Below are 27,874 nucleotides of genomic sequence, written 5' to 3' on the forward strand. Positions count from 1 at the left end.
CCGAGGTCGCTAGCTTGGGCACAGGCTCATCTGGTTTGAGCAAGGCTCACCTCAAGCAAGGGGTTACTTGGTCTGCTGAAGGCCTACGGTCAAGGCACATAGGAGAGAGCAATCAATGAACAACTAAGGTGTCGCAATGAAAAACTGATGATTGATGCTTCTCATCCCTCTTCGTTCCTGTCTGTCCCTATCTGTCTCTCTCTCTGTCACTGTAAAAATAAATAAATTAATTTAAATAAATAAATAAATAAATATGCCGGCCGCATATGGCTGACACGGGGCAATTGCAGACCCAAATTGGGTGCACCGAAAATACTTCGGGCTAGTTATATACCCTTTGACCACATACAGGTTGGGGGGCATGATAGCATGACACAATCATTAACAAGATTAACATTTATCTAGGGGATTTACAAGAAACATTAACTTTCAGGGTAATATAATCAAAGACATTCACAAATCCTTTTAGTATCTATCTCTCCTCCTTTGTCTAGAGCAGGGGTCCCCAAACTACGGCCCACGGGCTGCATGCGGCCCCCTGAAGCCATTTATCCGGCCCCCGCTGCACTTCTGGAAGGGGCACCTCTTTCATTGGTGGATGCATCCTGTGCTCCTGGAGTACTGTATGCGGTGGCACCGCAAAGCGCGGCGTCACTCACGTACAGTACTACTTCCTGTGACGCGAAAGGCTTGCGTCACTGCTCTGGAAGCACGTCATATCACTTGTTACGGCTAGCAGTGACAAATATGGAACCGGACATTGACCATCTCATTAGCCAAAAGCAGGCCCATAGTTCCCATTGAAATACTGTTCAGTTTGTTGATTTAAATTTACTTGTTCTTTATTTTAAATATTATATTTGTTCCCGTTTTGTTTTTTTATTTTAAAATAAGATATGTGCAGTGTGCATAGGGATTTGTTCATAGTTTTTGTTTGTTTGTTTGTTTTTTACAGAGACAAAGTCAGAGAGAGGGATAGACAGGGACAGACAGACAGGAACAGAGAGATGAGAAGCATCAATCATTAGTTTTTCGTTGCGCATTGCGACACCTTAGTTGTTCATTGATTGCTTTCTCATATGTGCCTTGACCGTGGGCCTTCAGCAGACCGAGTAACCACTTGCTTGAGTCAGTGACCTTGGGTCCAAGCTGGGGAGCTTTTGCTCAAACCAGATGAGCCCGTGCTCAAGCTGGCAACCTCGGGGTCTTGAACCTGGGTCCTCGGCATCCCAGTCCGTCGCTCTATCCACTGCGCCAACGCCTGATCAGGCCATAGTTTTTTTTATAGTCCGGCCCTCCAACGGTCTGAGGGACAGTGAACTGGCTGGCCCTCTGTGTAAAAAGTTTGGGGACCCCTGGTCTAGAGGTACACGTTAATCTCAGATTCCAGGAAGGGAGGGAGAGCTAGGATCAGTGTAAGGTGGTACGTTAATTTTGTCTCTTATTGAAAGAGAAAGGGAGTTCTTCAGATAACCTTAATCCTTTCAGAGAACTTTATTCACCTCTATTCCCCATTTCCTTCTCCTTGCACAAACTCTGCACAAACTGGCTTCTCCTTCAACACTCAGCCATCTTGGCTGCCTCTCCTCTGCAATGCTAATGGAAAGATCTGAGAGAGAGAGAGAGAGAGAGAGAGCGCGCGCCCCGGTCTGTCTCATTTTATAGTGTAGAAAATTAAAGCCTTTAAGCCAATATACAAATAAGAAAGTCTTTGATACAAAGTCACTTATCTGATGCATAAATGGGATTCCTCATAAGAGTGCACCACCTACATCATGCAATAGTCAAGAGTGTGGGGGAAAGCTTAGTTTTGAAAAGATCTTATTAAAAGGGTAGGAAAGCCTTAGTCTTAAAACTAAGCCTTAGGCTATAAGGACCTGGCCAGTTTACAGCCTGTCTCCGGCACCCCTTGCAAACTATAAGCCAGCAAAGATAAACATCAAATTTGCAAACTTATTTGACCTACAATTGGGAAAGGGTCTTTCAGGAGCTGGAGTGAAAAAAATGGACAAGTAACAGTTTATGTTTGCCCGAGGCATGTCCTTAGTCACACTCTGTGCTAGTGGCCAAGCAGGTTCAGGCCACAAAATCATAATCAAGATGTTTCCTCTCAGTTCTTTACTGAGGTAAAGTTCATAGTAAAGGAAACAGATTGCCACCTGAGTAACTGTTGCCCAGTGAAGACATTAAACATTTACAAGTTCCCTTGTGTCCTTCTCAAGTCAACCACACCCCTGACCACGCTACCACCCTCCTCGCCCTTACCAGGCAACCACTATGTGGGTTTTGATCACTAAAGTTTTGTCTGTTCTTGAATTTCATATTAATGGAATTGTTGTAAAGTACCATACCCCAGATTCTGCAAAGTACCGTACCTCACTTCAGCGAATTTACGTAGAGACATCAAGTCCAGATGAGTTTTGAAAGGTTTGATTAAAGGAGGAGATTTATTAAATGTGCCAGCCACATATGGCTGACATGGGGCATTTGCCGACCCAAATCGTGTGCGCCAAACACATCTCAGAGATTGGTTATATACCCTTTGACCACATACAGGTTGGGAGGAGCATGACATCATGACACAATCATTAACAAGAGTATAACATTTGTCTAGGGGATTTACAAAAAACGTTAAAACTTTCAAGGTAATACAATCAGAGACATTCATAAACCTTTTAGTATCTATCTTTCCTCCTTTGCCTAGGTACACGTTAATCTCAGGACTCCAGGAAGGGAAGGAGAGTTAAAATCAGTGTAGGGTGGTATGTAAATTTTGTCTCTTATTGAAAGGGAAAGGAAGCTCTTCAGATAACTTTAATCCTTTCAGAGAACTAAAACCAAATGACCCAGTTGTCCTTGTCAGTCAGGAGATTTCTATATCCTTTCCCCTCCATTTTCCAAAGAAAGGACAGGACAGAAAACCTGACTTTTCCTCTTTAAAATGGCGTTGCCTGCCTGACCTGTGGTGGCGCAGTGGGATAAAGCGTTGACCTGGAACACTGAGGTCGCCGGTTCGAAACCTTGGGCTTGCCTGGTCAAGGCACATATGGGAGTTGATGCTTCCTGCTCCTCCCCCTTCTCTCTCTCTCTGTCTCTCTCTCTCACTCCTCTCTCTCTAAAAAATCAATAAAATTAAAAAAAATATTAAAAAAAAAAAATGGCGTTGCCAATACTAAGTTTTACAGTTCTCTGGCACCTTACTACAGAATCATGCCATAGATTGTGTTGGGCAGATAAAATATATTATGCTCACTTTGTTAAAGACGGTGCTGCCCATAAGGAGGCCGTCGCCCAGGTGATATTAATGTGTGTTGAGAATCCTTGTAGCCTGGGGCTTGGTTTTGGGATTAAGCCTTTCCCACCCTTTTGGATGTGGGGCGGTACAATCCAATCATGCCTCAGAGAAGTGACTTTGTATTAGGGACTTCCCTACTTTGTATATTGGATTAGAGGTTGTGAAGCTACAATATAAAATGGGGGCAGAACAGAGTTTGTGCTCTTGGTTCCTGAGATTATCATTAGAAGAGAGAGCAGAGGAGAGCAGAGAAAGGCCACGTGGAGGAGGCCAGGAGAAGCAGCCAAGATGGTGGAATGCTGAGTGAGATGCCAATTTGTGTAGAGTTTGTATTTGGGATAAGGAAGGAGATGGGGAACAGAGGTGAATAAGTCTGGTGAGCTAGAAACCTTTGATTCTAGGAAACTCGGATAAGTCAGTGGCTTTGTGAGCACTGAATGTGACTGGGTTTTGGAGCCCAGTGTGTATTTTTTACTTGCCCGCCGGGTGCAAGCTAGGATTAAAGACTATGGCCCATCAGTTTTTGGCTCCGCTGTTTCTTTACCCACTGTCCGAATCCAAGGCGAACCTGCATGGGCCAGAAGGCTGCTGTGATGGCGGCCCTGGCCTTGGCTACTGGCTTTACAGATTGTCTTTTGTGTCTGGTTTTTTTTGCTCAAAAAAATGATTTGAGATGTGTCTACATTGCTGCACATATCAATACTTCATTCTTTTTTATTGATGCATACTATTCCACTGTGTGGTTATATCACAATATAATTTTTCCATTCACTTACTGATGGACATTTTGTTGTTTACAGTGTTTGACTGTTGGTCAAATAAGTTTGTAAATATATGATATATATATTTGCTCGCTTATAGTTTGCATTGGCTGTGGGGGACAGGCTATAAGTGATAGATATGTGTATTCCAAACTGCCCTCTTGATGTTCCACTTATCTGTCAGACCTCACCCTTACTGGACTATCGCCCCTGAGACAGAGGAATTCCAAAAAGCTGACAAGCCGCCCCAAGGAGGGGCTCTGGACAAACCAGGACTTTTGCCTCGGTATCCCCTCAGGCTCTCCCAAACACTATATAACTCGCCCCTAGTCTGTAACCTAAGCTCTTCTCCCCCAGCAGGGTTCCTTTCTTCCTTTTAATAAAGCCTGTTACTCTGGTCTTTTGGACTCCCATGGATTTCAACAGTAAGTAGGCAGGATCCTTATAGCCTAAGGCTTAATTTTATTTATTTTATTTTTTTTACAGGGACAGAGAGAGTCAGAGAGAGGGATAGATAGGGACAGACAAACAGGAACGCAGAGAGATGAGAAGCATCAATCATCAGTTTTTCATTGCAACACCTTAGTTGTTCATTGATTGCTTTCTCATATATGTCTTGACCACGGGGTTTCAGCAGACTGAGTAACCCCTTGTTCGAGCCAGCGACCTTGGGTTCAAGCTGGTGAGCTTTTTGCTCAAGCCAGATGAGCCCACGCTCAAGCTGGCAACCTCAGGGTCTCGAACCTGGTTTCTTCCGCATCCCAGTCTGACACTCTATCCACTGTGCCACTGCCTGGTCAGGCAAGGGCTTAGTTTTAAAACTAAGCTTTTCGGCCCTGGCCAGTTGGCTCAGTGGTAGAGCGTCAACCTGGCATGCAGGAGTCCCGGGTTCGATTCCTGGCCAGGGCACACAAGAGAAGCACCCATCTGCTTCTTCACCCCTCCCCCTCTTCTTCCTCTCTGTCTCTCTCTTCCCCTCCCACAGCCAAGGCTCCATTGGAGCAAAGTTGGCCCGGGCACTGAGGATGGCTCTGTGGCCTCTGCCTCAGGCACTAGAATGGCTCTGGATGCAACAGAGCAGCGCCCTAGATGGGCAGAGCATGGCCCCCTGGTGGGCATGCTGGGTGGATCCCGGTCGGGCGCATGCAGGAGTCTGTCTGACTGCCATTCCGTTTCCAACTTCAGAAAAATAAAAAAATTTAAAAAAAAAACTAAGCTTTTTCCCACACCCTTGACTGTTGGATGGTGGGGTGGTGCACTCTCATGAGGAATTCCATTATGCCTCAGATAAGTGACTTTGTATCAGAGACTTCCTTGTTTGTATATTGGATTAAAGATTTTGATTTCTACACTCTAAAATGGGGCAGAGGAGCCCATGCAGGAGGAGAGCAGAGAAAAAACAGCAGAGAAAGGCCATGTGGAGAAGAGGAGAAGCAGCCAAGATGGTGCAGTGCTGAAGGAGATGCCAGTTTGTGCAGAGAGAAAGAAATGGGGAACAGAAGTCTATAAGGCTGGTGAGGTACAAACCTTTGATTCTAGCAAACTCGGGTAAGTCAGTGGCTTTGGGAGCCCTGAATGGAAAGGGAAGTGTTTTCCCACTGTGTGTATTTCTCATCCGCCAGGTGCGAGCTAGGATTAAAGGTAATGCCCCACCAGTTCTTGGCTCCATTGTTTCATTACCATCTTTCCGAATCAAATGCGAACCTGCACAGGCCAGGCAGCTGTGAAGATGGCTGTGGCTACTGGGTTTTACATTGACCATTATGAATAAAGCTTGTATAGGTATTCTTATGAACATAAGATCACTTCTCCATGGAATGGTGGGCTCTAGGTCATGCATGTAGCTTTGGTAGATCCTAAGTTGAGCGAGGGGTCGCCAGCTTGAGCGATAAGATCGTAGACACCATGGTCACTGACTTGAGTCCAAGGTTGCTGGCTTTATCAAGGGGTCACTGGCTCAGCTGGAGCCCCCTTGGTCAAGGCACATGTGAGAAAGCAATCAATGAACAACTAAAGTGCTACAATTATGAATTGATGCTTCTCTTCTCTCTTTCTGTCTCTTTCTTTAAATCAATCAATAAATAAAATCTAAACTAATGTTTTCAATTAATGATAAACAAAATATCAAAATTTTAAGTAAAGACAGAAATCAGTAACAGTGCTGCATGAAGTCACGTCATGTTGATGCCTAAGGCAGAAGAAAAAGATCAAGATTACTGATCCTATCTTTACTTGGACTTTTTGCATTAATCCTTTTTTTAAATTATTGCATTAAAACGTTGTGTATATTGAGCCTGGCCTGTGGTGACACAGTGGATAGAGCCTCAACCTGCAGTGCTGAGGTTGCTGGTTTAAAACCCTGGGCTTGCCTGACCAGGTGGTGGCGCAGTGGATAGAGCGTCGGACTGGGATGCTGAGGACCCAGGTTTGAGACCCTGAGGTCACCAGCTTGAGCATGGGCTTATCCGGTTTGAGCAAAAAGCTCACCAGCTTGGACCCAAGATTGCTGGCTTGAGCAAGGGGTTACTTGATCTGCTGAAGACCCGTGGTCAAGGCACATATGAGAAAGCAATCAATGAACAACTAAGGTCTTGCAACGAAAAACTGATGATTGATGCTTCTCATCTCTCTCTGTTCCTGTCTGTCTGTCCCTGTCTATCCCTCTCTCTGATTCTCTCTCTGTCCCTGTTAAAAAAAAAACAACAAAAAAACCAAAACCCAAAAAAGAACCCTGGGCTTGCCCCATCAAGGCACACATGAGAAGCAGTCAATGAACAACTAAAGTGAGGCAGCTACAAATTGATGTTTCTTGCTCCTTTTGCTCTAAAGTCAATACATAAAATATTTTTTTAGATTTATTCATTTTAGAGAGGAGACAGAAAGAGAGAGAGACAGAGAGAAGGGGGGAAGCAGAAAGCATCAACTCCCATATGTGCCTTGATCAGGTAAGCCCAGAGTTTCAAACCAGTGACCTCAGCATTCCAGGTCGATGCTTTTACCCACTGGGCCACTGCAGGTCAAGCCATAAAATATTTTTAAAAAACATGGGGTAGCCTGACCAGGCGGTGGTGCAGTGGATAGAGCGTCGGACTGGGATGCAGAGGACCCAGGTTCGAGACCCCGAGGTCACCAGCTTGAGCGTGGGCTCATCTGGTTTGAGCAAAAAAAGCTCACCAGCTTGGAACCAAGCTCACTGGCTCGAGCAAGGGGTTACTAAGTCTGCTGAAGGCCCGCGGTCAAGGCACATATGAGAAAGCAATCAATGAACAACTGAGGTCTCGCAAAGAAAAACTGATGATTGATGCTTCTCATCTCTCTCTGTTCCTGTCTGTCTGTCCCTGTATATCCCTCTCTCTGACTCTCTGTCCCTGAAAAAAGAACCAAAAAAACCAACAACAACAAAAAAAACAAAACCCTGGGCTTGCCTGGTCAAGGCACATATGGGAGTTGATGCTTCCTGCTCCTCCCCCCTTCTCTCTCTCTCTCTCTGTCTCTCTTCTCTAAAATGAATAAATAAAAATAATCATAAAAACATGGTGTAGCCTGACCAGGCGGTGGCGCAGTTGATAGAGTGTTGGACTGGGATGCGGAAGGAACCAGGTTCAAGACTCTGAGGTCGCCAGCTTGAGCACGGGCTCATCTGGTTTGAGCAAAGCTCACTAGCTTGGACCCAAGGTCGCTGGCTCGAGCAAGAAGTTACTCGGTCTGCTGAAGGACCACGGTCAAGGCACATATGAGAAAGCAATCAATGAACAACTAAGGTGTTGCAACGTAAAACTAATGATTGATGCTTCTCATCTCTCTCTGTTCCTGTCTGTCTGTCCCAATCTATCCCTCTCTCTGACTTAAAAAAAAAAAAAAAAAGGAATCCAGACATTGTTGGGAAATCAGCTGTGTTAGGCTTGCTCACTTGCACTTTGCATGATTACTGTGTGAACACATGGCAGTGCCACATGTGCATAGTCTATGTAAGGCTATGAGTGTTTTGACTCAGGGCGGATTGCGAATTGCTTGTCTACCACTGTGAGGGGCCATTTTGCTGTTCACTTGCCTGCTGCCGTGAGAAGTGGTTTTCCCCTGCCTATTTTCTCATTCACCATAGCAAGAATGAATTAAAGGGGAATGGCTCAGTGCTTCCTAGCTCTGTAGTTCCTCTACCATCTGCCCAAATCCAGTGTGAACCTGCCTGGCCACGGCCATCAGAATTACATCTGGCATAGTGGGCAGGATTTGGATCAAATTGGTATGGAGCTGCCAACACCCTTGAAGGGTGGAATAGAGGAGTGGCCATTGTTCTCCAGCATATGGTTCCCTGTGGGGGATTTTGGGGGCTGTAGGCTGAATGTTGTTTTGTTTTTTTTCTGAATGTTTTTTATAGCCCTGCGAGAAGAAACCAAAAACTCTGTGTGAAAGGCTGTGTGAGGTCAAAAGCTCCAGGATGAGCTGCAGACTAAGCGCCAACAGCGACAGCACAGCATGAACTGCAACAGTTGCAAGAGAAGACCTACCACTTTCGAGAGCTCCAGTGCAAAATGCAGGCTGAACACCAATAGTGCCTGGAACTGGAACAATTGATGGAGAAGGAATCATGGGTTCAAGAGCTTCAGTTTGCCCTAGAAGCCAAACAATGGCACCAGTAGTTGTTAGAGAAACAACTACAGTATAAGTTCAAGAGCTCTAGTTTCAACTTTAGGCCAAGAACCAGCAGCTGCAAGAGCCAAAGTGGTCTCTGAAGGAGGAGAAGGAGGTTCAGGCTGAAAGTACTGTTGGCAGACTCAGAGCCTGGCTGGTGGTCACCAGAAGGTAAAAACTCAGCAGCCAAAAGTGCCTGAGGGGCAGGCACAACCCCCTCCACAGTAGTTGAGCACTTTGTGGTCTGGCCCTACACCCAGGCAGAGTTGATGCAGTTAGGGGCGAAATTCAATCAGAAACCCACCAGGCCCCTGGCAGCTTGGTTGCTACAGTTGTAGGACATAGTGGTGGATGGCATCATGCTCTCTGCAATAGAGATGGAGAAATTGGCCGCCATTACCACACATTCCTCCTTGAAGCAGTGTCTTCAGAACTGCTATGACAACCCAGGAAACTATACTCTATTAGAATGGGTGGTGGCTGCCATTAATACAGTCTAGCAGAATGCTGGAGATTTGCTGGGGGCAGTAAGTTGGTGGCAGTCATATACTGAGCTGTAGCAAGTCCTCCGGGAACTAGATATGAAGAATGCTGCTTTCAACCTGAGGTCCCATGGGCCAGATGAAGAAGTATTTATGGCAAGGATGAGGGATCTTATTCTCTGTTGCACCCCATCAGCCCTTTTTGGGTCACTAGTGGCTATTTTGGACCCCTATGTGGGGCATCAACACTATTACACAGATGGTGGCAGATTTGGGGATGTAGAGGCAGCATGGAACCAAACACAGATGTAGGTAGACTTGATTGCAGATAGAGAGAAATTAGATGGCAGGTCTAATAGAGTCCTGTTAGAGCTTTGGCAGCAGCTTACGCGGGACAAAGGTTCCAGCTGCTGAAAAAGTAGGAGAAGCAGGCAGCCTTGGCAGCTAACCATGAAAATGGCTGGTGTACAGGTTGCATGGTTGCAGGATTATATAACAGAGACAGCTGTGGGAGAGGAGGATTCCCTCCCCCCAAAACCCACTGTTCCGGCTGCAGGATTTGGGTTTGTACTAGCCCCCTGCAGTTGCCGGTCAATAAACTCCTCAAAAATTCAAAAAATAAACCAAAAAACCCACTGTTCCAGTTTGTTTTGGTTTTTTTTTGGGGGGGGGGTTTGTATTTTTCTGAAGCTGGAAATGAGAGACAGACAAGACTCTCGCATGCGCCCGACCGGGATCCACCCGGCATGCCCACCAGGGGGCGACGCTCTGCCCACCAGGGGGCGATGCTCTGCCCCTCCGGGGCGTTCCTCTGTTGCGACCAGAGCCACTCTAGCGCCTGGGGCAGTGGCCAAGGAGCCATCCCCAGCGCCCGGGCCATCTTTGCTCCAATGGAGCCTTGGCTGCGGGAGGGGAAGAGAGAGACAGAGAGGAAGGAGAGGGGGAGGGGTGGAGAGGCAGATGGGCGCTTCTCCTGTGTGCCCTGGCCAGGAATCGAACCCGAGACCTCTGCACGCCAGGCCGATGCTCTACCACTGAGCCAACCGGCCAGGGCCCCACTGTTCCAGTTTGAATAGGGGTAAGCCGGAAGGACCTGCTAACAGGGGTGGGCGGGAAGGCCAGAGACCCCAAGTGAAATTGGCAATCTACTGATCTCCTTTTTTTTTTTTTTTTTTTTTTTGCATTTTTCTGAAGCTGGAAACAGGGAGAGACAGTCAGACAGACTCCCGCACGCGCCCGACCGGCATCCACCCGGCACGCCCACCAGGGGGCGATGCTCTGCCCATCCTGGGCGTCGCCATGTTGCGACCAGAGCCACTCTAGCGCCTGGGGCAGAGGCCACAGAGCCATCCCCAGCGCCCGGGCCATCTTTGCTCCAATGGAGCCTTGGCTGCGGGAGGGGAAGAGAGAGACAGAGAGGAAGGCGCGGCGGAGGGGTGGAGAAGCAAATGGGCGCTTCTCCTATGTGCCCTGGCCGGGAATCGAACCCGGGTCCTCCACACGCTAGGCCGACGCTCTACTGATCTCCTTTTAACATGCGGCAGGTGTTTGGTGTTAGAAGATAATAGATGCTTTTTTGCAGCGGCAAAAGCAGCTAAGAGGACTGTCAAGGTAGCAGAGGACTTGACTGTATTTGACCCTGTGGGCTTGACCTCTGAGGGATTTAGAAGGGGCTGTGGCAATGGATAAAGCGCTTATGGAAAAGTACTGAGGTTTGTTTTCAAAGAGCTTTATAGCTAATTGCCTGAAATAGACCTTCATCTTGGGTGATTTGCACAGACAGCTGGGTTGTCTGTCATGGACTGATCCTTGAGAAGTGTAATGGACCCCCTTTTTTTTGGCAGAGACAGAGAGAGGGACAGACAGACAGGAAGGGAGAGAGATGAGAAACATCAATTCTTCGTTGTGGCTCCTTAGTTGTTCATTGATTGATTTCTCATATGAGCCCTGACTGGGGGGCTACAGCAGACTGAGTGACCCCTTGCTTGAGCCAGCGACCTTGGGTCCAAGCTGGTGAGCTTTGCTCAAACCAGATGAGCCTGCGCTCAAGCTGGCGACCTCGGAGTCTTGAACCTGGGTCCTCCATATCCCAGTCTGATGCTCCATCCACTGCACCACCACCTGGTCAGGTCTGTAATGAACTCTTAAAGCAGGGACTGGTTCCCTTTTTGGATGGACACGCTGCTTGTGGATAGTACTACAAGAGACCTTAATGAAGGGAGAGTTTAGGCACCTGTGGAAACCCTCCTGCTCCAGGAAGCTGTTCCTATTCAGTTGCAGAGAGGCACCAAGGATACTTTCTTCTATGGACATAGCCCTGGACTGTATAGTCCCCCTACCTACGATAGGTGCCTTGTTGGCACCATGGGGTAGGGGGTTAGAGGTGGGCCTCCAGTTAACTTCCTGGGCAGAGTGCTCCGGGAGACGTTGTGAAGGGCACCTTTGTAATTATTGTCATTTTTGGTATAGCTTGTGACCAGTGGTGGGATTCAGCTGGTTTGCACCAGTTTGGCAAAACTAATATCTAATTTTCTGTTGAGTTCCGTGAACTGGTTGTTACAATGGCACTTGTAATCAGGGTTCTCTCTAAGGTGGGTGTCTGGGCAGCTGCCCAATATGAAAATCACAAACTTACATTCCTTACTCTTTTTAACATTCATCTGTGCAACAGTGTATTCTAAGCACCCATAATAATGTTCATTCCATTCATAGGTGCAAAAAATTGCAAGTGAGGATGCCAATCAAGAAGCAATATGGAAATATCTTTTTTTTTTTTTTTCTGAAGTTGGAAACGGGAAGGCAGTCAGACAGACTTCCGCATGCACCCGACCGGGATCCACCGGCATGCTCACCGGTGGAAATATCTTAAATAACAGTTTTATTGCTTTTTGTCAGGTATTATTTAATATTTTTTCATTAATATTTTAAAACTCTTATAATCTAGTTTTGTGTACCTCTTTTATTGTTCTTATTTAAGTATTAAATGCATGAAGTAATAAACTACTTTTCAGTATATATATATTTTTAATTAATTTATTTATTTTTTACAGAGACAGTGAGTCAGAGAGAGAGATAGACAGGGACAGACAGACAAGAACGGAGAGAGATGAGAAGCATCAATCATTAGTTTTTCACTGCGCGTTGCAACACCTTAGTTGTTCATTGATTGCTTTCTCATATGTGCCTTGACCACGGGGCTTCAGCAGACTGAGTAACCCCTTGCTAGAGCCAATGACCTTGGGTTCAAGCTGGTGGGCTTTTTTGCTCAAACCAGAGGAGCCCGCACTCAAGCTGGCGACCTTGGGGTCTCAAACCTAGGTCCTCTGCATCCCAGTCCAATGCTCTATCCACTGCGCCACTGCCTGGTCAGGCAGTATATATTTTTTTACACTTAAAATGGTCATTAGGGTAGAGAATAGGTTGTTAAATTATTTGTATCCCATCACTGCTTATGCCTTTGTAATTTGGTTGCTGTAGTCTGTTTCTGTTTATGTGACATACCTCACTCCTCACACAGGGACCATCGTGGAAGATACCTACCTACCTGTCATGCAGATTGTGAGACAAGCAACCCTAAAGGGGTGAATTGTTGGGAAAACAGCTGTATTAGGCCTGTTCACTTGCATTTTGCATGATTAGTGTGTGAGCACGTGGCAGTGCTACATGTACACACTCTATATAAGGCTACAAGTGCTTTAACTCAGGGCGAAATGCGGATTGCCTGCCTGCCACTGTGAAGAGTCGTTTTGCTGTTCATTTGCCTGCTGCCATGAGAAGCCATTTTCCTCTGCCTGTTTGTTCATCCACTGTTAAACAAGAGAATGGCCCAACGAGAATCTATTAAACAAGGATAGCCCAACGCTTTCCAGCTCTGCAGTTCTTCTACCATCTGCCTGAATACAATGTGAACCTGCCTGTCCATGACCACCGGTATTACACATTAAAAAAAATCATAAAATTATGCTTGACCTGTGGTGGCGCAGTGGATAAAGCGTCGACCTGGAAATGCTGAGGTCGCCGGTTCGAAACGCTGGGCTTGCCTGGTCAAGGCACATATGGGAGTTGATGCTTCCAGCTCCTCCTCCTCCTCCTCCTCTCTCTCTCTCTCCTCTCTAAAATGAATACATAAAATAAAAAATTTTTAAAAATCATAAATTTATTCCACGCAGTATGAAGTTCAAGAAAAGGCAAAATAAATCTATGATGTTAGAACCTACAGACAAGGTTGCCTGGCAAAGGATACTAGTAAAATTTATGCATCTGGAAAGTGGATTGGCTAATGGCTACAGAGGCCCTGACAGGTTAGCTCAGTCAGAGCACTGTCTTGAAATGCCAAGATTGCAGGTTCCATCCATGGTCCGGGTACATACAGGAAGAAACCAATGAATGCACAACTAAGTGGAACAACAAATGAATGCTTCTATCTCTCTCTGTCTCTCTAAAATCAATTAAAAAAAAAAGAGCCATGCGCCAAAATATCTGTGTACTTTACCATATGTAAATTGTACCTCAATCAAAATAATAAATATAAAAGACAAGGCCCTGGGTGGTGGCACAGTGGATAGAGTGTTGTACCAGATTGGTCACCAGTTGGAGCCCCAGCCAGGACTCATGAGAAGCAATCAATGGCAAACTAAGTGGAACAATGAGTTGATGCTTCTTGCTGTCTCCCTTCCTCTCTTGCAAAATAAATAAATAAATACAAACACATTACAGTCACTTATGTTTACCTCCCCAACTCCATTCCTCTCCCCCATTGCAAAAATAACATCAATAAAAATGAGACTGCCCTGACCAGGTGATGGCATAGTGGATAGAACGTTGGACCGGGATGCAGAGGACCCAGGTTCAAACCCCAATGTCATCAGGTGAGGGCTTGAGTGTGGGATCATAGACATGACCCCATGGTCACTGGCTTGAACCCAAAGGTTGCTGGCTTGAAGCCCAAAGTCGCTGGCTTGAACCCAAGGTCACTCTCTCTGCTGTAGCCCCCCGGTCACAGCACATATGGGAAAGCAGTCAATGAACAAAGGTGCCACAACGAAGAATTGATTCTTCTCATCTCTCTCCCTTCCTATCTGTCCCTATCTGTCTCTCTGTTTCTGTCACAAAAAGAAAAAAATGAGACTGAATAATGACCACACCCCTCTTCTGTGCTTTACAAGACTCAATTCATTTGTTTTCCAGCAACCCTATGATGTAGGCTCTGCTATTATCATCCCCTTTTACAGATGAAGAAACTGAGGCACAGAGCAGTGAAGTAATTTGTTCTGGGTCTCACTTTTAGTGTGTGATTGTAATGCCGGTGGCTGAGGTCAGGCAAGTCCACACTGGATTTGGGCAGACAGTAAAGGAACTGCAGAGCTAGAAGGCGGTGGGCCATTCCTATTTAATAGATCCTTGCAACAGCAGATGAGCAAACAGGCAGAGGAAGACCACTTCTCATGGCATCAGGGGAACGAACAGCAAAACAGCCCCTCGCAGTGGTGGGCAGGTAATCCACAACCCACCTGAGGGCAAGCAGCCATAGCCTTATATACGCTATACACACATGGCTCTGCCAAGTGCTTATTCACTAATCATACATAGTGCAAGTGAGCAAGCCTAACATAGCTGTTTTCCCTACAGTGATTGTGCCAGGATTTGAACCTAGATAGCCTGACCCTCCCTCCTTAGGCAGGATGCAAGGCACACTACAAACATACTACTCCATACATATCCACAAACTTGATACATGGTTTCACTTTCTGATTTTTTAGTATTGTTCATCAACAATATCAAATGGTATCATTCTCTTTTTTTTACTTGCTTTTCTAGCCCCCCTCAAGGAATTGTTTTTGACCTTAGCCTTGTTGACACATTTAGTTTTTCTGCTGTTAGATAAATCCAATCCCATTTCTTTGTCTGGCCCCTACTGGTGGAGACTTGGTTAGCAAAGAGTGTTTAGAGCAGGGGTCGGGGACCTTTTTGGCTGAGAGAGCCATGAACACCACATATTTTTTTATTTTATTTTTTATTTTTTGTATTTTTCTGAAGTTGGAAACGAGGAGGCAGTCAGACAGACTCCCGCATGCGCCTGACTGGGATCCACCCGGCACGTCCACCAGGGGGCGATGCTCTGCCCATCTGGGGCTTCACTCTGTTACAACCAGAGCCATTCTAGTGCCTGAGGCAGAGGCCACAGAGCCATCCTCAGCGCCCGGGCCAACTTTGCTCCAATGGAGCCATGACTGTATGAGGGGAAGAGAGAGACAGAGAGGAAGGAGAGGGGGAGGGGTGGAGAAGCAGATGGGCGCTTCTCCTGTGTGCCCTGACCGGGGATCAAACCCGGGACTCCCGCATGCCAAGCCTACGCTCTACCACTGAGCCAACCGGCCAGGGCCTGAACGCCACATATTTTAAAATGTAGTTCTGTGAGAGCCATACAACTACCCATGTACCTTACACATTATCCAATAAAAATTTGGTGTTGTCCGGAAGATAGCTGTGATTGGCTCCAGCCACCCGCAACCATGAACATGAGAGGTAGGAAATGAATGGATTGTAATACATGAGAATGTTTTATTATTATTATTTTTTTTTACAGAGAGTGAGTCAGAGAGAGGGATAGACAGGGACAGACAGACAGTAACGGAGAGAGATGAGAAGCATCAATCATTAGTTTTTCATTGTGCATTGCAACACCTTAGTTGTTCATTGATTGCTTTCTCATATGTGCCTTGACTGCGGGCCTTCAGCAGACCAAGTAACCCCTTGCTGGAGCCAGCGACCTTGGATTCAAGCTGGAGGGCTTTTTGCTCAAACCAGATGAGCCCACGCTCAAGCTGACGACCTTGGGGTCTTGAATCTGGGTCCTCTGCGTCCCAGTTCGACGCTCTATCCACTGCGCCACCGCCTGGTCAGGCAAGAATGTTTTATATATATATATATATATTTTTTTTTTTTTAAATTTTATTTATTTATTTTTTTTTAGAGAGGAGAGAGAGACAGAGAGGGAGAGAGAGGAGAGAGAGACAGAGAGAGAAGGGGGGAGGAGCAGGAAGCATCAACTCCCATATGTGCCTTGACCAGGCAAGCCCAGGGCTTCGAACTGGTGACCTCAGCATTTCCAGGTCGATGCTTTATCCACTGCGCCACCACAGGTCAGGCCTGTTTTATATTTTTAACATTATTTTTTTTTTATTAAAGATTTGTCTGTGAGCCAGATGCAGCCATCAAAAGAGCCACATCTGGGCCCTGGCCGGTTGGCTCAGTGGTAGAGCATCGGCCTGGCGTGCAGGAGTCCCAGGTTCAATTCCCAGCCAGGGCACACAGGAGAAGCGCCCATCTGCTTCTCCACCCCTCCCCCTCTCCTTCCTCTCTGTCTCTCTTCCCCTCCGGCAGCCAAGGCTCCATTGGAGCAAAGTTGGCCCGGGTGCTGAGGATGGCTCCATGGCCTCTGCCTCAGGCACTAGAATGGCTCTGGATGCAACAGAGCAATGGCCCAGATGGGCAGAGCATCGTCCCCTGGTGGGTGTGCCGGGTGGATCCCGGTCGGGTGCATGCGGGAGTCTGTCTGACTGCCTCCCCGTTTCTTTTTTTTTTTTTTTTTTTTTACAGAGGCAGAGATAGACAGGGACAGACAGACAGGAACAGAGAGAGATGAGAAGCATCAATCATCAGTTTCTCGTTGAGCATTGCGACTTCTTAGTTGTTCATTGATTGCTTTCTCACATGTGCCTTGACCGTGGGCCTTCAGCAGACCGAGTAACCCCTTGCTGGAGCCAGCGACCTTGGGTCCAAGCTGGCGAGCTCTTTGCTCAAGCCAGATGAGCCCGCGCGCGACCTCTGGGGTCTCGAACCTGGGTACTTCCGCATCCCAGTCCGACGCTCTATCCACTGCGCCACCGCCTGGTCAGGCTCCCCGTTTCTAACTTCAGAAAAATACAAAAAAAAAAAAAAAAAGAGCCACATCTGGCTCGCAAGCCATAGGTTCCCCACCCCTGGTTTAGAAACAATTCTCATTCAGTTCCTCCCCTGCTAAGAATCTATCTTGGTGCCTGACCTATGGTGGCGCAGTGGGATAAAGCGTCGACCTGGAACACTGAGGTTGCTGGTTTGAAACCTTGGGCTTGCCTGGTCAAGGCAAATATGGGAGTTGATGCTTCCTGCTCCTCCCCCTTCTCTCTCTCTCTTTCTCTCTCACTCCTCTCTCTCTAAAAATCAATAAATAAAATTAAAAAAAAAAAGAATCTATCTTGTTCCCACAGTTCTCAGGGTCAAATCTGAACTCCACCCCCACCATCTGCAGCATCTGGAGCCTGCTCCCCGCTCCAGTTTCGTCTGCACTACAAATCCTAGTCATGCCCCCTATGATGCCATGTTTGTTCATCCATTTTTTGTTTGTTTGTTAGTTTGTTTTTGTGACAGAGACAGAGAGAGGGACAGATAGGGACAGACAGACAGGAAGGGAGAGAGATGAGAAACATAAATTCTTCGTTGCAGCACCTTAGTTGTTCATTAACTGCTTTCTCATATGTGCCTTGACATACAGCAGACCGAGTGACCCCTTGCTCGAGGCAGCAACCTTGGGCTCAAGCTGGTGAGCCTTGCTCAAACCAGATGAGCCTGCACTCAAGCTGGCGACCTTGGGGTCTCGAACCTGCGTCCTCCAAATCCCAGTTCGAAGCTCTATCTACTGTGTCATGGCCTGGTCAGGCTATTTATCCATTTGTACACCCAGAAGCAACTTATTGAGCATATTCTCTGTGCTAGATCTTGTTTTACAATCAGAGACCTAGCAGTGAATAAGACAATGATTCCTATCCTGGGAGCTGATATCTTTCTGGTCAAGACAGACAAAAAAGAAGATAGTAAAGTCAGATCTATTTAATTTTCAAGGAAGAAAAATCAAGGAATGTGAGAGGTAGAGTTTGGTAGGGAGAGGATGAGGCTTGTTTTAGGTGGAGTTATATTTAGGGAAGACTTCTCTAAGAAAGTAAGCAAAGATGAAAATGAAGTGAGGAAGAGAGAATGCCAAGATGAGGAGGAGAAGCATTGCAAGCAGAGGGGACAGGCAGTGCAAAGGCCCTGAGATAGGAATAGATATGTCTGAGGAGCAGTGAAGAGGCTGTGAGATCAGAGGGGAATGAGTGAGGAGAGATGAGGCAGAAGAATCAAGACATGCCACGTTCTGTCTCACCTACCTCTAGGCCTTTATTCCTATTGTTCCTTCCACCAGATACTGTTTTCCTTTTTAGTGACTTTGCCAATTCCTAATATGTCCTTCCACAACTCAATTTGAATGCCCATCTTTCTGCCTTCTCGCAGTGGGGTGACTGCTTCCTCAAAGCCTCCACAAGCCTGGAATACCTTTCTCCTCACACTGCATTTACTCACTCCACAAAGATTGAGCGAGCATAGACCAGCCACTGGGAAATTTCAGAAGGGAGTGACATTTAAAGTAAATAAAATAGGGGCAGATATGACAGGGCATGGAGGTACTCTGGGAAGGTCTCTCAGGAGGTGACATTTAAACAGAGATCTAAATGATCAGAAGAGGAGAGTCTTGAGGACATGTGATGGAAGGGTATTCCAGACCAGGGAACAATCAATGCAAAGGCCTTAAGATTGGAAGTAAGGTGAGAATATTTGAGGAACAGAGAAAAGAACAGTATTTCTGGGTGGGGATGAGGGATGTGAAGGGGGATGTGGCTAGACAGGTGGGCAGAGGTCTGACAGGACCACCTTGTATACCAAGTGAGAGATGGGAAGTTTTCCCTAAGAGTTCAGGAGAGCTGGGAATAGGTTTTCAGCAGGCAGAGGTGGGGGTGGGGTATGATTTAGGCTTTCCAATGCCCCAGAATGGATTGGAGAGGAGCCAGAGCAGCTGCAGTTATCATATTTAGTTGAAATTGTACAATTAATGCTTGATCTTTGAGTTTCAAGCCTGGAGTGCATGCAACTCTGTTTCCAGTGCCACCAAAGTCCCCGGTGGGCACTGATAAATAATCACTGAGTAAATGAATGCCGAAAGGCTGGAGTAAGAATTTGGCAGGTTTCCCCAGCTCTATCCAGGGAGGCAGCCTGGAACCTGGCAGGCAGCAGAAGCCCCATCGTTAATCAGGGTGACCCAGGCCCTGGGCTGGCTCAGAGCCTTACTCTGCCACATTCTCCCCATCTGTAAAATGGGTGGGCGGGAGAATTAGAGGAAGACATGCTGTCCCTCAGGGCAAGGACTATAAACATCCTGGCTCCATAATTTGGGTGAAGGGCTTCTCTCTGAACCTCAGTTTCTTCATCTGTAAATCTGGAGCAAAGGAACTAGCTCAAAGGTTCTTTCATTGAATCAATAAATATTCAAGGGACAGGAGGCCAGTGTGGCTGAAGGGAGTGAGCAAGTGGGAGGTGGAAGGAGAGAAGGAAGGTGAAGGAGGCAATCGTGCAGGGTCTTGTGGGGCATGGGTAGGACTTTGGCTTTTACTCTGAAAAGGTGGGAGCTACCTAAGCAGAAGAGGGAGGTGAGTTGACACAGTTGTTCGCAGACACCCTCAGCCTGTTACGGAGATAACAGACTATGAGTCCAGGGCGGAGCTGAAAGACCTAAAAGGAGGAGACAGCACTGGGCACTGGGGAGATAGAGGGAGACTGGATCTGGCGGGGACCTTGGGAGGCGAGAGAAGTAGATGGATTCAGGATTGGTATAATTTCTTTTTCTGTTTCTTTCTCTGTTAAAAAAAAAAAAAGTCGTTCAGTGGAAAAAGAGAAAGAGAAACATCACGCCCTGGTCTTTGGGACCACGCAAACCATGCACAGCCAGCTGCCAGTCACCAGGGTACCCACAGCTCTCCGCGCTTTGGCGGGACCCAGGAGGGCGCAAGTGTGCAGGCACCGCCGCCAGGGAGCGTTCCCCTCTTCACGCCCCAGGGACCGCGGTTTGGCCCAGTCAAGGGTTGTAGAGGGAGTGCGGGTGGGCCCTGGGCCGAGCTGCGCTCTGCAAATACTCTGGGAGACCCTGGAGAAATTTTGCAGAAGCCTCCACCCTCTGTCTCTAGTAGGGCACGAGTCTGCATTTCTGGAGCGCCAACTGCATAAAGCAGCCTCCAAGAAGACGCTGGTCTCCATTTTACAGGGGAAAACAGGATCCACAGAGCCCAAAGCGAGGTAGTGACGGAGTTAGGAGTCAAACCCCTTTTCATAACAACGGCAAACAGCAACTAACACTTATCGAGCTCTGTGTTCTCAGCACGTGGCCCGCACTATCTCATGTTATCAACACCGGAGGGATGGGTGGGTAAATCCCATTTAACAGATGAGGCGGTCTTAGGGGTTTGGGGCTCCCCCAAAAGCATGGGGCGCTGGGATTTGAACCCAGATCTCCTCAGAATCTGACTGCAGGCAATGGGGGAACTCCCGTGCACTTGTAGGCCGAATGGGTCCAGGAGGGCTGAGCTTGCAAACACAAGGTGATGAATTGTTTGTTTTTTGAGGGGTCCCGGGAGGCCCAAAGGCCTCCGCCGCTCCTGCTTTGACGGAGCTCACCCTTTTCAGGTTTCCGCACACTCAAATGCAGGACCCCTGAGCAGAGTGCGGATTCAGAATGGTGTGCGGTGCAGAAGAGGTGCTGCGAGGAGAGAGTAAGCTTCGCCCTCTGGGCCCCGCAGCCCCGGGGCCCGCCGGGAACCCCGCCCCTCTGCCCCGCCCCCTCCCCGGGCGCCGACCTCGGCAGTCACGTGACCGGGCCGGCGGCGGCTGGGGCCGGAGGGCGCGGCGCGCGGTCGCGGCGGCCTGGCCAAGCGGGGCCGGAGCAGAGCAGGCCGGAGCGGGCCCCGCGCGGGGCCTGGGTCCCTCAGTGCCCACCCCCGCCCCGCCCTCTACACCCCGCGCCAGGCGCACGCGCGCTCCTCCCACCACCCCACCCTCCGCGCGGGGACCCCTGGCGGGCGGCGCGAGGACATGGCCAGCGACGCCGTGCAGGTAGGCGCACCTGCGTCCGCAGCCGCTTCGCGGGCTCTGGGTACCCCCGCCCGCGCGCTGCCGGGATCCCCGAGACCGGGGCGTCCAGGTCGGGAGCCTCCCGAGCGCTCGGCGTCCCTTCCCTGGGTCTGTCCCGCGGAGCCAGCACGGCCACCTTCTCGGCAGGTGTAGGTACGCACCGGGGGGAGCGGGGAGGTCCTGGAGGCCCTAGCCACATCCCTATGCTCCACCCCTCCCCGAGAAATTGAGAGGGCGTCCCATAGGCGTGACTTCGGTTGTCTGAGGCAGGCTGTGCCAGTCGCCCCCGTTACTCGGCCCCCTCCCCATCAGCGTTCGATTCCGCAGAGGTGCTTCTTCCTCTGGGGCAGGTGCCTGGCATGGTGCCCCGGGAGGGGAGGAGGCCACCTGGCCTGGCCCGTGCCCTTCCTCCGCACAACAAAGCTCCAGCGGCCCCTGCTTCCGGACTGAGCTTTACAAGGGTCCCGACGCCACCCCGATTGGCACCTGTTGGCAGAAGTGCCCGAGGCACCTCATTAGGTGGGGAGACTGGGAATACACAGGGCCCTCCTCTGGGCTGCCAGTGGAACCTGATCCCAGGTGGGAGTACCAGGGTCAACAGGCTGGGGATTCTTTCATACCTGGAATCCTACCTGGGCGTGGGTTGCAAGACTGGGTCTGCACGCCCTCCTCCCAACATGGATGTACACACAGAGGCACAGGTGACTGGCACCAACCTGCTGCCAGTCATGTTCTCTCTGTGCCACCTTGTAGACATGACAGTCCTGAACTCACCTTTCCCACCCTTGACAAGCAGGGTCAGGGTGACTTCTGACCTTCTTTGGTTCAGTGACCCAAATCTGAGACACGGTCCTATGCCCCCTTTAATGCCTCACTGTCTTTCTGTCGTCCTGTGGTGCTGTGTAGTGCTGTGTAACCAGGTTCTCGTCTCCTTCTGCATCTGCCCTTCATCCCCTCTGTGTCTCCCCCATGTCCCCTCATCCCCAACCCAGCCTTGCTGATGGCCTGCCAGCCTTGCCGAGGAGCTGGGCGTATCTGGTGTTGCAGATCACACAAGGTCAGACCTTGGGGCTGGGGAGGACCAGGGTTCCTGTCTCTCCCCCGGCCCTGGGAGGGCTGTTTAGGAATCCCCGGCACATGCATGTGCTTGGCGTGTACCAAACATGATCTGGATGGAGGCTGTGGCTCCTGGAATGAGACTGGACCTGTGCCCTGATTCCCTTTCCCATCCCTTGCCCACTTTCACTCCCATCCTGTTCATCCCTTTCTTATGGATGCTTGGGCCTGCCACTCTGTCCCTCTGTCTGTCCCAACTTGGGCCTGTCTGTTCTGTGTCCGGCAAACGGATGTCCTGTCCAGATTCCGGAAACGCCCAAAGCATTGAAATCTCCGGACGTGGGGGTCTAGGTCCCTGGCTGCTCTTGGAAGAGGGGATTCTGGGAGGTAGGCCCTCTGAACCTGAGGTCTCCTGCTTTACAGTGAGAGGTGGGGGAGCAGGGATTCTTTAAGGCTGGACCAGACCTCTGATTTATGGCTTCACCCCGCTGGCCCTCTGGTAACCCCTGCCCCCTGGGTAGGAGTGAGTCACCCTAGGAGGAGAACCCAATGAGGCCAGGCCTTCCTCCCTTCCTGCTTTGCATATTCTTCGACCTCAGCTGCCAGAGCTGCCTGCTCCTCTATGCCTGGACCCCCATTTGAGATGGTTCTGCTCCTGGCTGTACCTCTCCTCTTCCTGCTAGGGACTGGGTGGGGCTGAACAGTGGACACGGCCTGGTTGGGAGTGGGTAGCATTAGATGATCCTGGGATTAAATTCCAATGCTGTTGCTTCCTCGCTGTGTGTCCTGGACAAAGTGTCTTTGCATTTCTGCGCCTTGGTTTTGCCATTAGAAAAATGGGACTAAGAGGGTGCTCATGAGAGAGACATAAACCAGCGCTCTGCAGGAGGGGCTGCTGTGAAATTCATACGGATAGTCACAGTCAGCAATCCAGGGTGTCAGTCTGTGTCCTTTAACCCAGGGTTTCTCAGCCTCAGCACTATTGACATTTGGGACAAATCATTTTTTTGAGATGGGGACTGCGCTGTGCACTGTAGGTAGTTGAGCAGCATCCCTGGTCTCAACCCACTAGATGCCAGTAGCACCTCCTCCCTACCCTCAGTTGTGACAACCAAAATGTTTCTGGATGATGTCAAATGCCCCAAGAGCTGGGCCTTGCACGCCCTCTTACCCACATTGAGAACTCTGTCATCTCTCTGAGCCTCAGTTTCCTTACCTGTAAAGTAGGGGAAATCATGGCAGCTGCTCAGGATTAATGTGAGTGGTGGTAGGATTGTAAGAGTGAGGCTCTTGGCCTGCCATAAATCCACACTGGGGGCAGCTTCCCTCTAGGTTGGTCAGGAGTCAAGGAAGACTTTCCTCTGTGAAACGGGTCCCCTTAGTTGGGGGAGAGCGCCTGACAACCTAACCTGCACTAGGATTCTGGGCACTCCTTTTTTAAATCCTGGTTCTGCCTCTTGATGGCTGTGAGACCTTGGGCTATGTTATGTCAACATTCTGGGCCTCAGTTTCCTCAATTAGAAAATAGGGTGATAATAGCACCTGCTTCATGTACTTTACTAGTTGACCTAGGTGCAGTTTGTAGTAACTACTGTTATTACTATTATTACTCAAGCCATACTTCAGTTACAGAAGGCCACTGGTTTGAGGGTATCCTCATCCCATCTCTGCAGTGCTGTCTTCTCATGATGTAGGTATTAGGGATGTACTCCTGGCCCAGTCAGGCCTCCTAGACCTCCACGGCCTCCAAGCTGTGATCAATAGCAGTGGGCATGCAGAAAGGAAGCCGGAAGTTGTGATGGCTTGCATTTGCAGGCAGGGGGCTGGTTCATGTAAATACTCATGGGCATTTGCATTATCAGTGTACACCCATGTTCTGTGCACATGCCTTTAGGTATATGATAGTATGCATACCCTCAAGTCAGTTCCACGACCCTATATAATTTGGGGGAACCTGCCTTCAAGTCCACTCAGACAGGGGCTCGGAGGAAAGGTTCACTAGATGTACCAGAGACCCAGAGTTGGCCCAGCGCGGGGGTTGCTGGGAGCTAGCAGGAAAGAGGAAGTGGCTGGTGAGAGGCCCTGGCAGGGCTGAGTGAGGTTCAGGAAGAGGGCAGGGCCCTCGGGCAGGACCCAGGATGGCGGAAGCTGATCTCCCTTTGGACCAGGAGCTGGAGGTAGGGGCTGGGGACTCTGTGGGTGGAGGGCAGAAGAGGACCGCAAGCGGCACAGGCTGGAAGCCCTGCCCTCAGTCCAGAACTGAGGGGAAGAGATGGGTTGGAGTTTTCTGTTTCGAAGATAAAACTATCTGGGGCCTTCTGGGGCTCTCATGTCAGAGAGATAGAGGAAGAAGGAGGCCGGGCTCTGCTCCATAGGGTCCTGGTTGTAGAGGATGGGAGGAGGGGAGGAGGGGAAACGGGGCCTGTCCTTGGGACCTTGTAGTTTGGGAGTATAGCTGAAGGAAGATGAGGCCTGTCTTAGGCACCTGCTAGTTTGAGGCACAGAAAAGAGGAGAAGGAGACTGCTCTCAGGACCCTAACCTCATAGTTTTGGGTGTCAACAGAGGCCTGCTTTGATAATTCCTTGATTGGGGAGCAGCAGAAGGAAGATGGGGCCTGCGTTTAGGACCTCCTATTTTGGAGGGACAGCAAATGGGAGAAGGGGTCTGCCCTCAGGACCTTGTCATTTGGGGGGCAACAAAAGGGAGACAAGGCCTATTGTTGGGACCCTGTATTTGGAAAGACAATGGAAGGGAGATAGAGCCTGTCCTAGGGGACCTGCCTAGTTTGGGGAGCACAGTGGGGGTGGGTGATGGGGTCTGTCCTCCAGAATCCCACTGTGTAAGAAACGGGTGAAGGGAGATAGGACTGCACCTGTGGGGTCCCTGAGATGGGACCTTGTCTCACCTTCATGTTTTGGGGGTCAGAAGATGTAGAGCAGGCCCTGTGTTGGGAGCCCCAGGCTGGGAGGAAGCCAGGCCTAGCTGGCTGAGTACAATCTGTACCCCACATCCTCCTGGCCCCACTGACCCTGCTCCATCCTCCACAGAGCGAGCCCCACAGCTGGTCCCTGCTTGAACAGCTGGGCCTGGCAGGTGTGGACCTGGCGGCCCCTGGGGTGCAACAGCAGCTGGAACTAGAGCGGGAGCGGCTGCGGAGAGAGATCCGCAAGGAGCTGAAGCTGAAGGAGGGTGCCGAGAACCTGCGACGGGCCACCACTGACTTGGGCTGCAGCCTTGGGCCTGTGGAGCTGCTGCTGCGTGGCTCCTCACGCCGGCTGGACCTGCTGCACCAGCAGCTGCAGGAGCTGCACGCCCATGTGGTACTGCCTGACACTGCGGCTGCCGCCCATGGTGAGCAGGCCCTTCCCCAGGGGAGGTGGGGCTTCAGGGGTGCCACGGCCAGGGGCTCAGCTGCAGGCTCCTAGAGAGAGGCCAGCCCTATCTCCACTGATCCCCAGGTAGACACACTTGGTCACAACAGTCCTCAGCCTCAAAATATAGTTAGAGAAAACTCAAAACCAGTACCCAGAGAAAGGTATATGTGGTCACAGCAACACCTGAACGACATCCAGAGACTTACAATGTCACACAGGTATCCAAAGACACACAGAGTCATACCGACACCTGGACAACACCAAAGGACCTACACAGTGTCACACCAGTGTCTAGAATCACACAATCACACTAATATCCAAGGACCTAGACATTATCATGTGAATGAATACCCAGAAAGTCTCAGTGTAACAACAATACCCAGAGACTTCCATACTGCTACCCAGAACCCAAACAAATGCACACAGAGTCACACTAACACTAAGAGACTCACACATGATCACACCAACCCCCATAGATTCACATACACAGTGCCTAGCTCTTCTGATGTACACTGTCTCATCAACAGCCAGAGAGTTATACACACAGTGGGCAGGACAGGCCTGAAGACTCAACACCAACATCCAGCCTTTTCATACACATAGCATATCAACAGCCAGGGACCCACACTGTCATGTCAGCACTCTGAGACAATGAGAGAGTTCAGCCAGCACCCAAGAATCTCATATGGTCACATCTGCATCTAGAGTACCCGCTGCAGTCACACAGAGCCATGCCAACATCTAGGGACATGAATACTGGCTGTATCCACACCTAGACACTCAGGCACAGTTGGACCAGCACCTGAGATCTGAACACATAGTTGTGCCAATGGTTGGAAACAGATGTATGGGCTGCCCAGCACCCAGAATCTCACACAGTCCTCCTAACACTGCTGCCTCACATAGTTAGACAAGCACCTAGGGAGATACTCACTTCATCCTGCCGATATCCTGGGGGTTGCAGACATAATTACACCCACATCTGTGGACTCCATACAGTTCTGTAAAGAATTAGGAGCTTCTGTTCACAGTCCCACCAATACTGAGGACTCACGTACACCTGGACACTTGCCCATGTCCATTCATGCTGATCCTGTTCTACCCCTGAGGGGGTGCCCTGGGGGGTCTTGGGTGGTTGGATCCTCAGGGCCCTGGCCTAGAAGCTACGAATCCAGGCTGGGCAGAGGGCAGATCCTCTCAGCTAGGCCAAACTTCTTGGACAGATGGAGATGAAAGCCCTGGTGTCTCTGTCACACCCACCTTCTCCAGATGCCCCCCAGTCCCCTGGTGAAGGTGGCCCAGCCTGCTCGGCCACCAACCTGAGCCGCGTGGCCGGCCTGGAGAAGCAGTTGGCCATCGAGCTGAAGGTGAAGCAGGGGGCAGAGAACATGATCCAGATGTACAGCAACGGCAGCACCAAGGTGGGGCACAAGCAGGCACCCCCATATGCATGCACGCCTGTGAACAGGTCATGGGCAGGGGGTGGGGGAGGACAAGGGCTGACAGGTGGCTGGGAGGCAGGACTGGGGTACAGGCAGCTCCTAGGGGCATATGGGAAACGGAGTGACTGTGTGATGTTAGATAAACGCCAGAGACTGTCCTGCCAGCTTAGTCACACCCCAGAGACTTGAGTGCATACATGGTCAGGTCAACACACAGCCACTTGCTGGTAGTGGCATCTCTCTGACACCTATCCACACAGTTAGGTCAACACCTAGATGCACACGTCATCCTAAATCCAGAGACACAGAAAGACACACCCATGGTCATATCTAGAGTTACAGAGTCATAACAACACCTAGACACACATACACATCATCATAACATGTAGAGACACTACCTAGACCCACAGATACACCAATAAATTCATACCCAGAGACCACGGTTGTCACACAGACACATCCAACCCTCCAGTCATACCAGCATGGGTGATGCAGTCACAGGTCTACACCAAAACCCAGAGATGCTCATACAGACAAGTGCAGTCAGACCTGCTTCTAGAGACACTTGCTCATCCATGCTCATGTGCACACACAAACACAGATATTACATGGAGACCGAACATTTTTTCTAATTTTTTTTTTTTTTGTATTTTTCTGAAGCTGGAAACGGGGAGGCAGTCAGACAGACTCCCGCATACGCTCGACCGGGATCCATCCGGCACGCCCACCAGGGGCCGATGCTCTGCCCATCTGGGGCGTCACTCTGTTGCATCTAGAGCCATTCTAGTGCTTGAGGCAGAGGCTACAGAGCCATCCTCAGCACCCAGGCCATCTTTGCTCCAATGGAGCCTCGACTGC

The 27,874-nt window shown here is 49.5% G+C and overlaps 1 protein-coding gene across 4 annotated transcripts in view; it reads left to right on the forward strand.

The window, feature by feature from the left end:
* Positions 1-20,970: 20,970 nt before the first annotated feature.
* Positions 20,971-27,874, forward strand: part of PKN1 (protein kinase N1) — a 28,294-nt gene continuing 21,390 nt past the window's right edge. The window contains exons 1-3 of one of the 4 annotated variants that reach the window (XM_066272065.1): positions 20,971-21,125; positions 25,248-25,551; positions 26,844-26,995. In XM_066272065.1, coding sequence (XP_066128162.1) covers positions 21,105-21,125; positions 25,248-25,551; positions 26,844-26,995 — 477 coding nt within the window. In that variant the 5' untranslated portion in view covers positions 20,971-21,104. Of the gene's footprint in view, positions 21,126-22,135; positions 22,201-24,246; positions 24,377-25,247; positions 25,552-26,797; positions 26,996-27,874 lie in introns of those variants that run through there. The other 3 variants (XM_066272067.1, XM_066272064.1, XM_066272066.1) reach the window with 3 other exon arrangements.

The sequence above is a fragment of the Saccopteryx bilineata genome, chromosome 1 (genome assembly GCF_036850765.1).
Source record: "Saccopteryx bilineata isolate mSacBil1 chromosome 1, mSacBil1_pri_phased_curated, whole genome shotgun sequence".
NCBI classification, from domain to species: Eukaryota; Metazoa; Chordata; class Mammalia; order Chiroptera; family Emballonuridae; genus Saccopteryx; species Saccopteryx bilineata.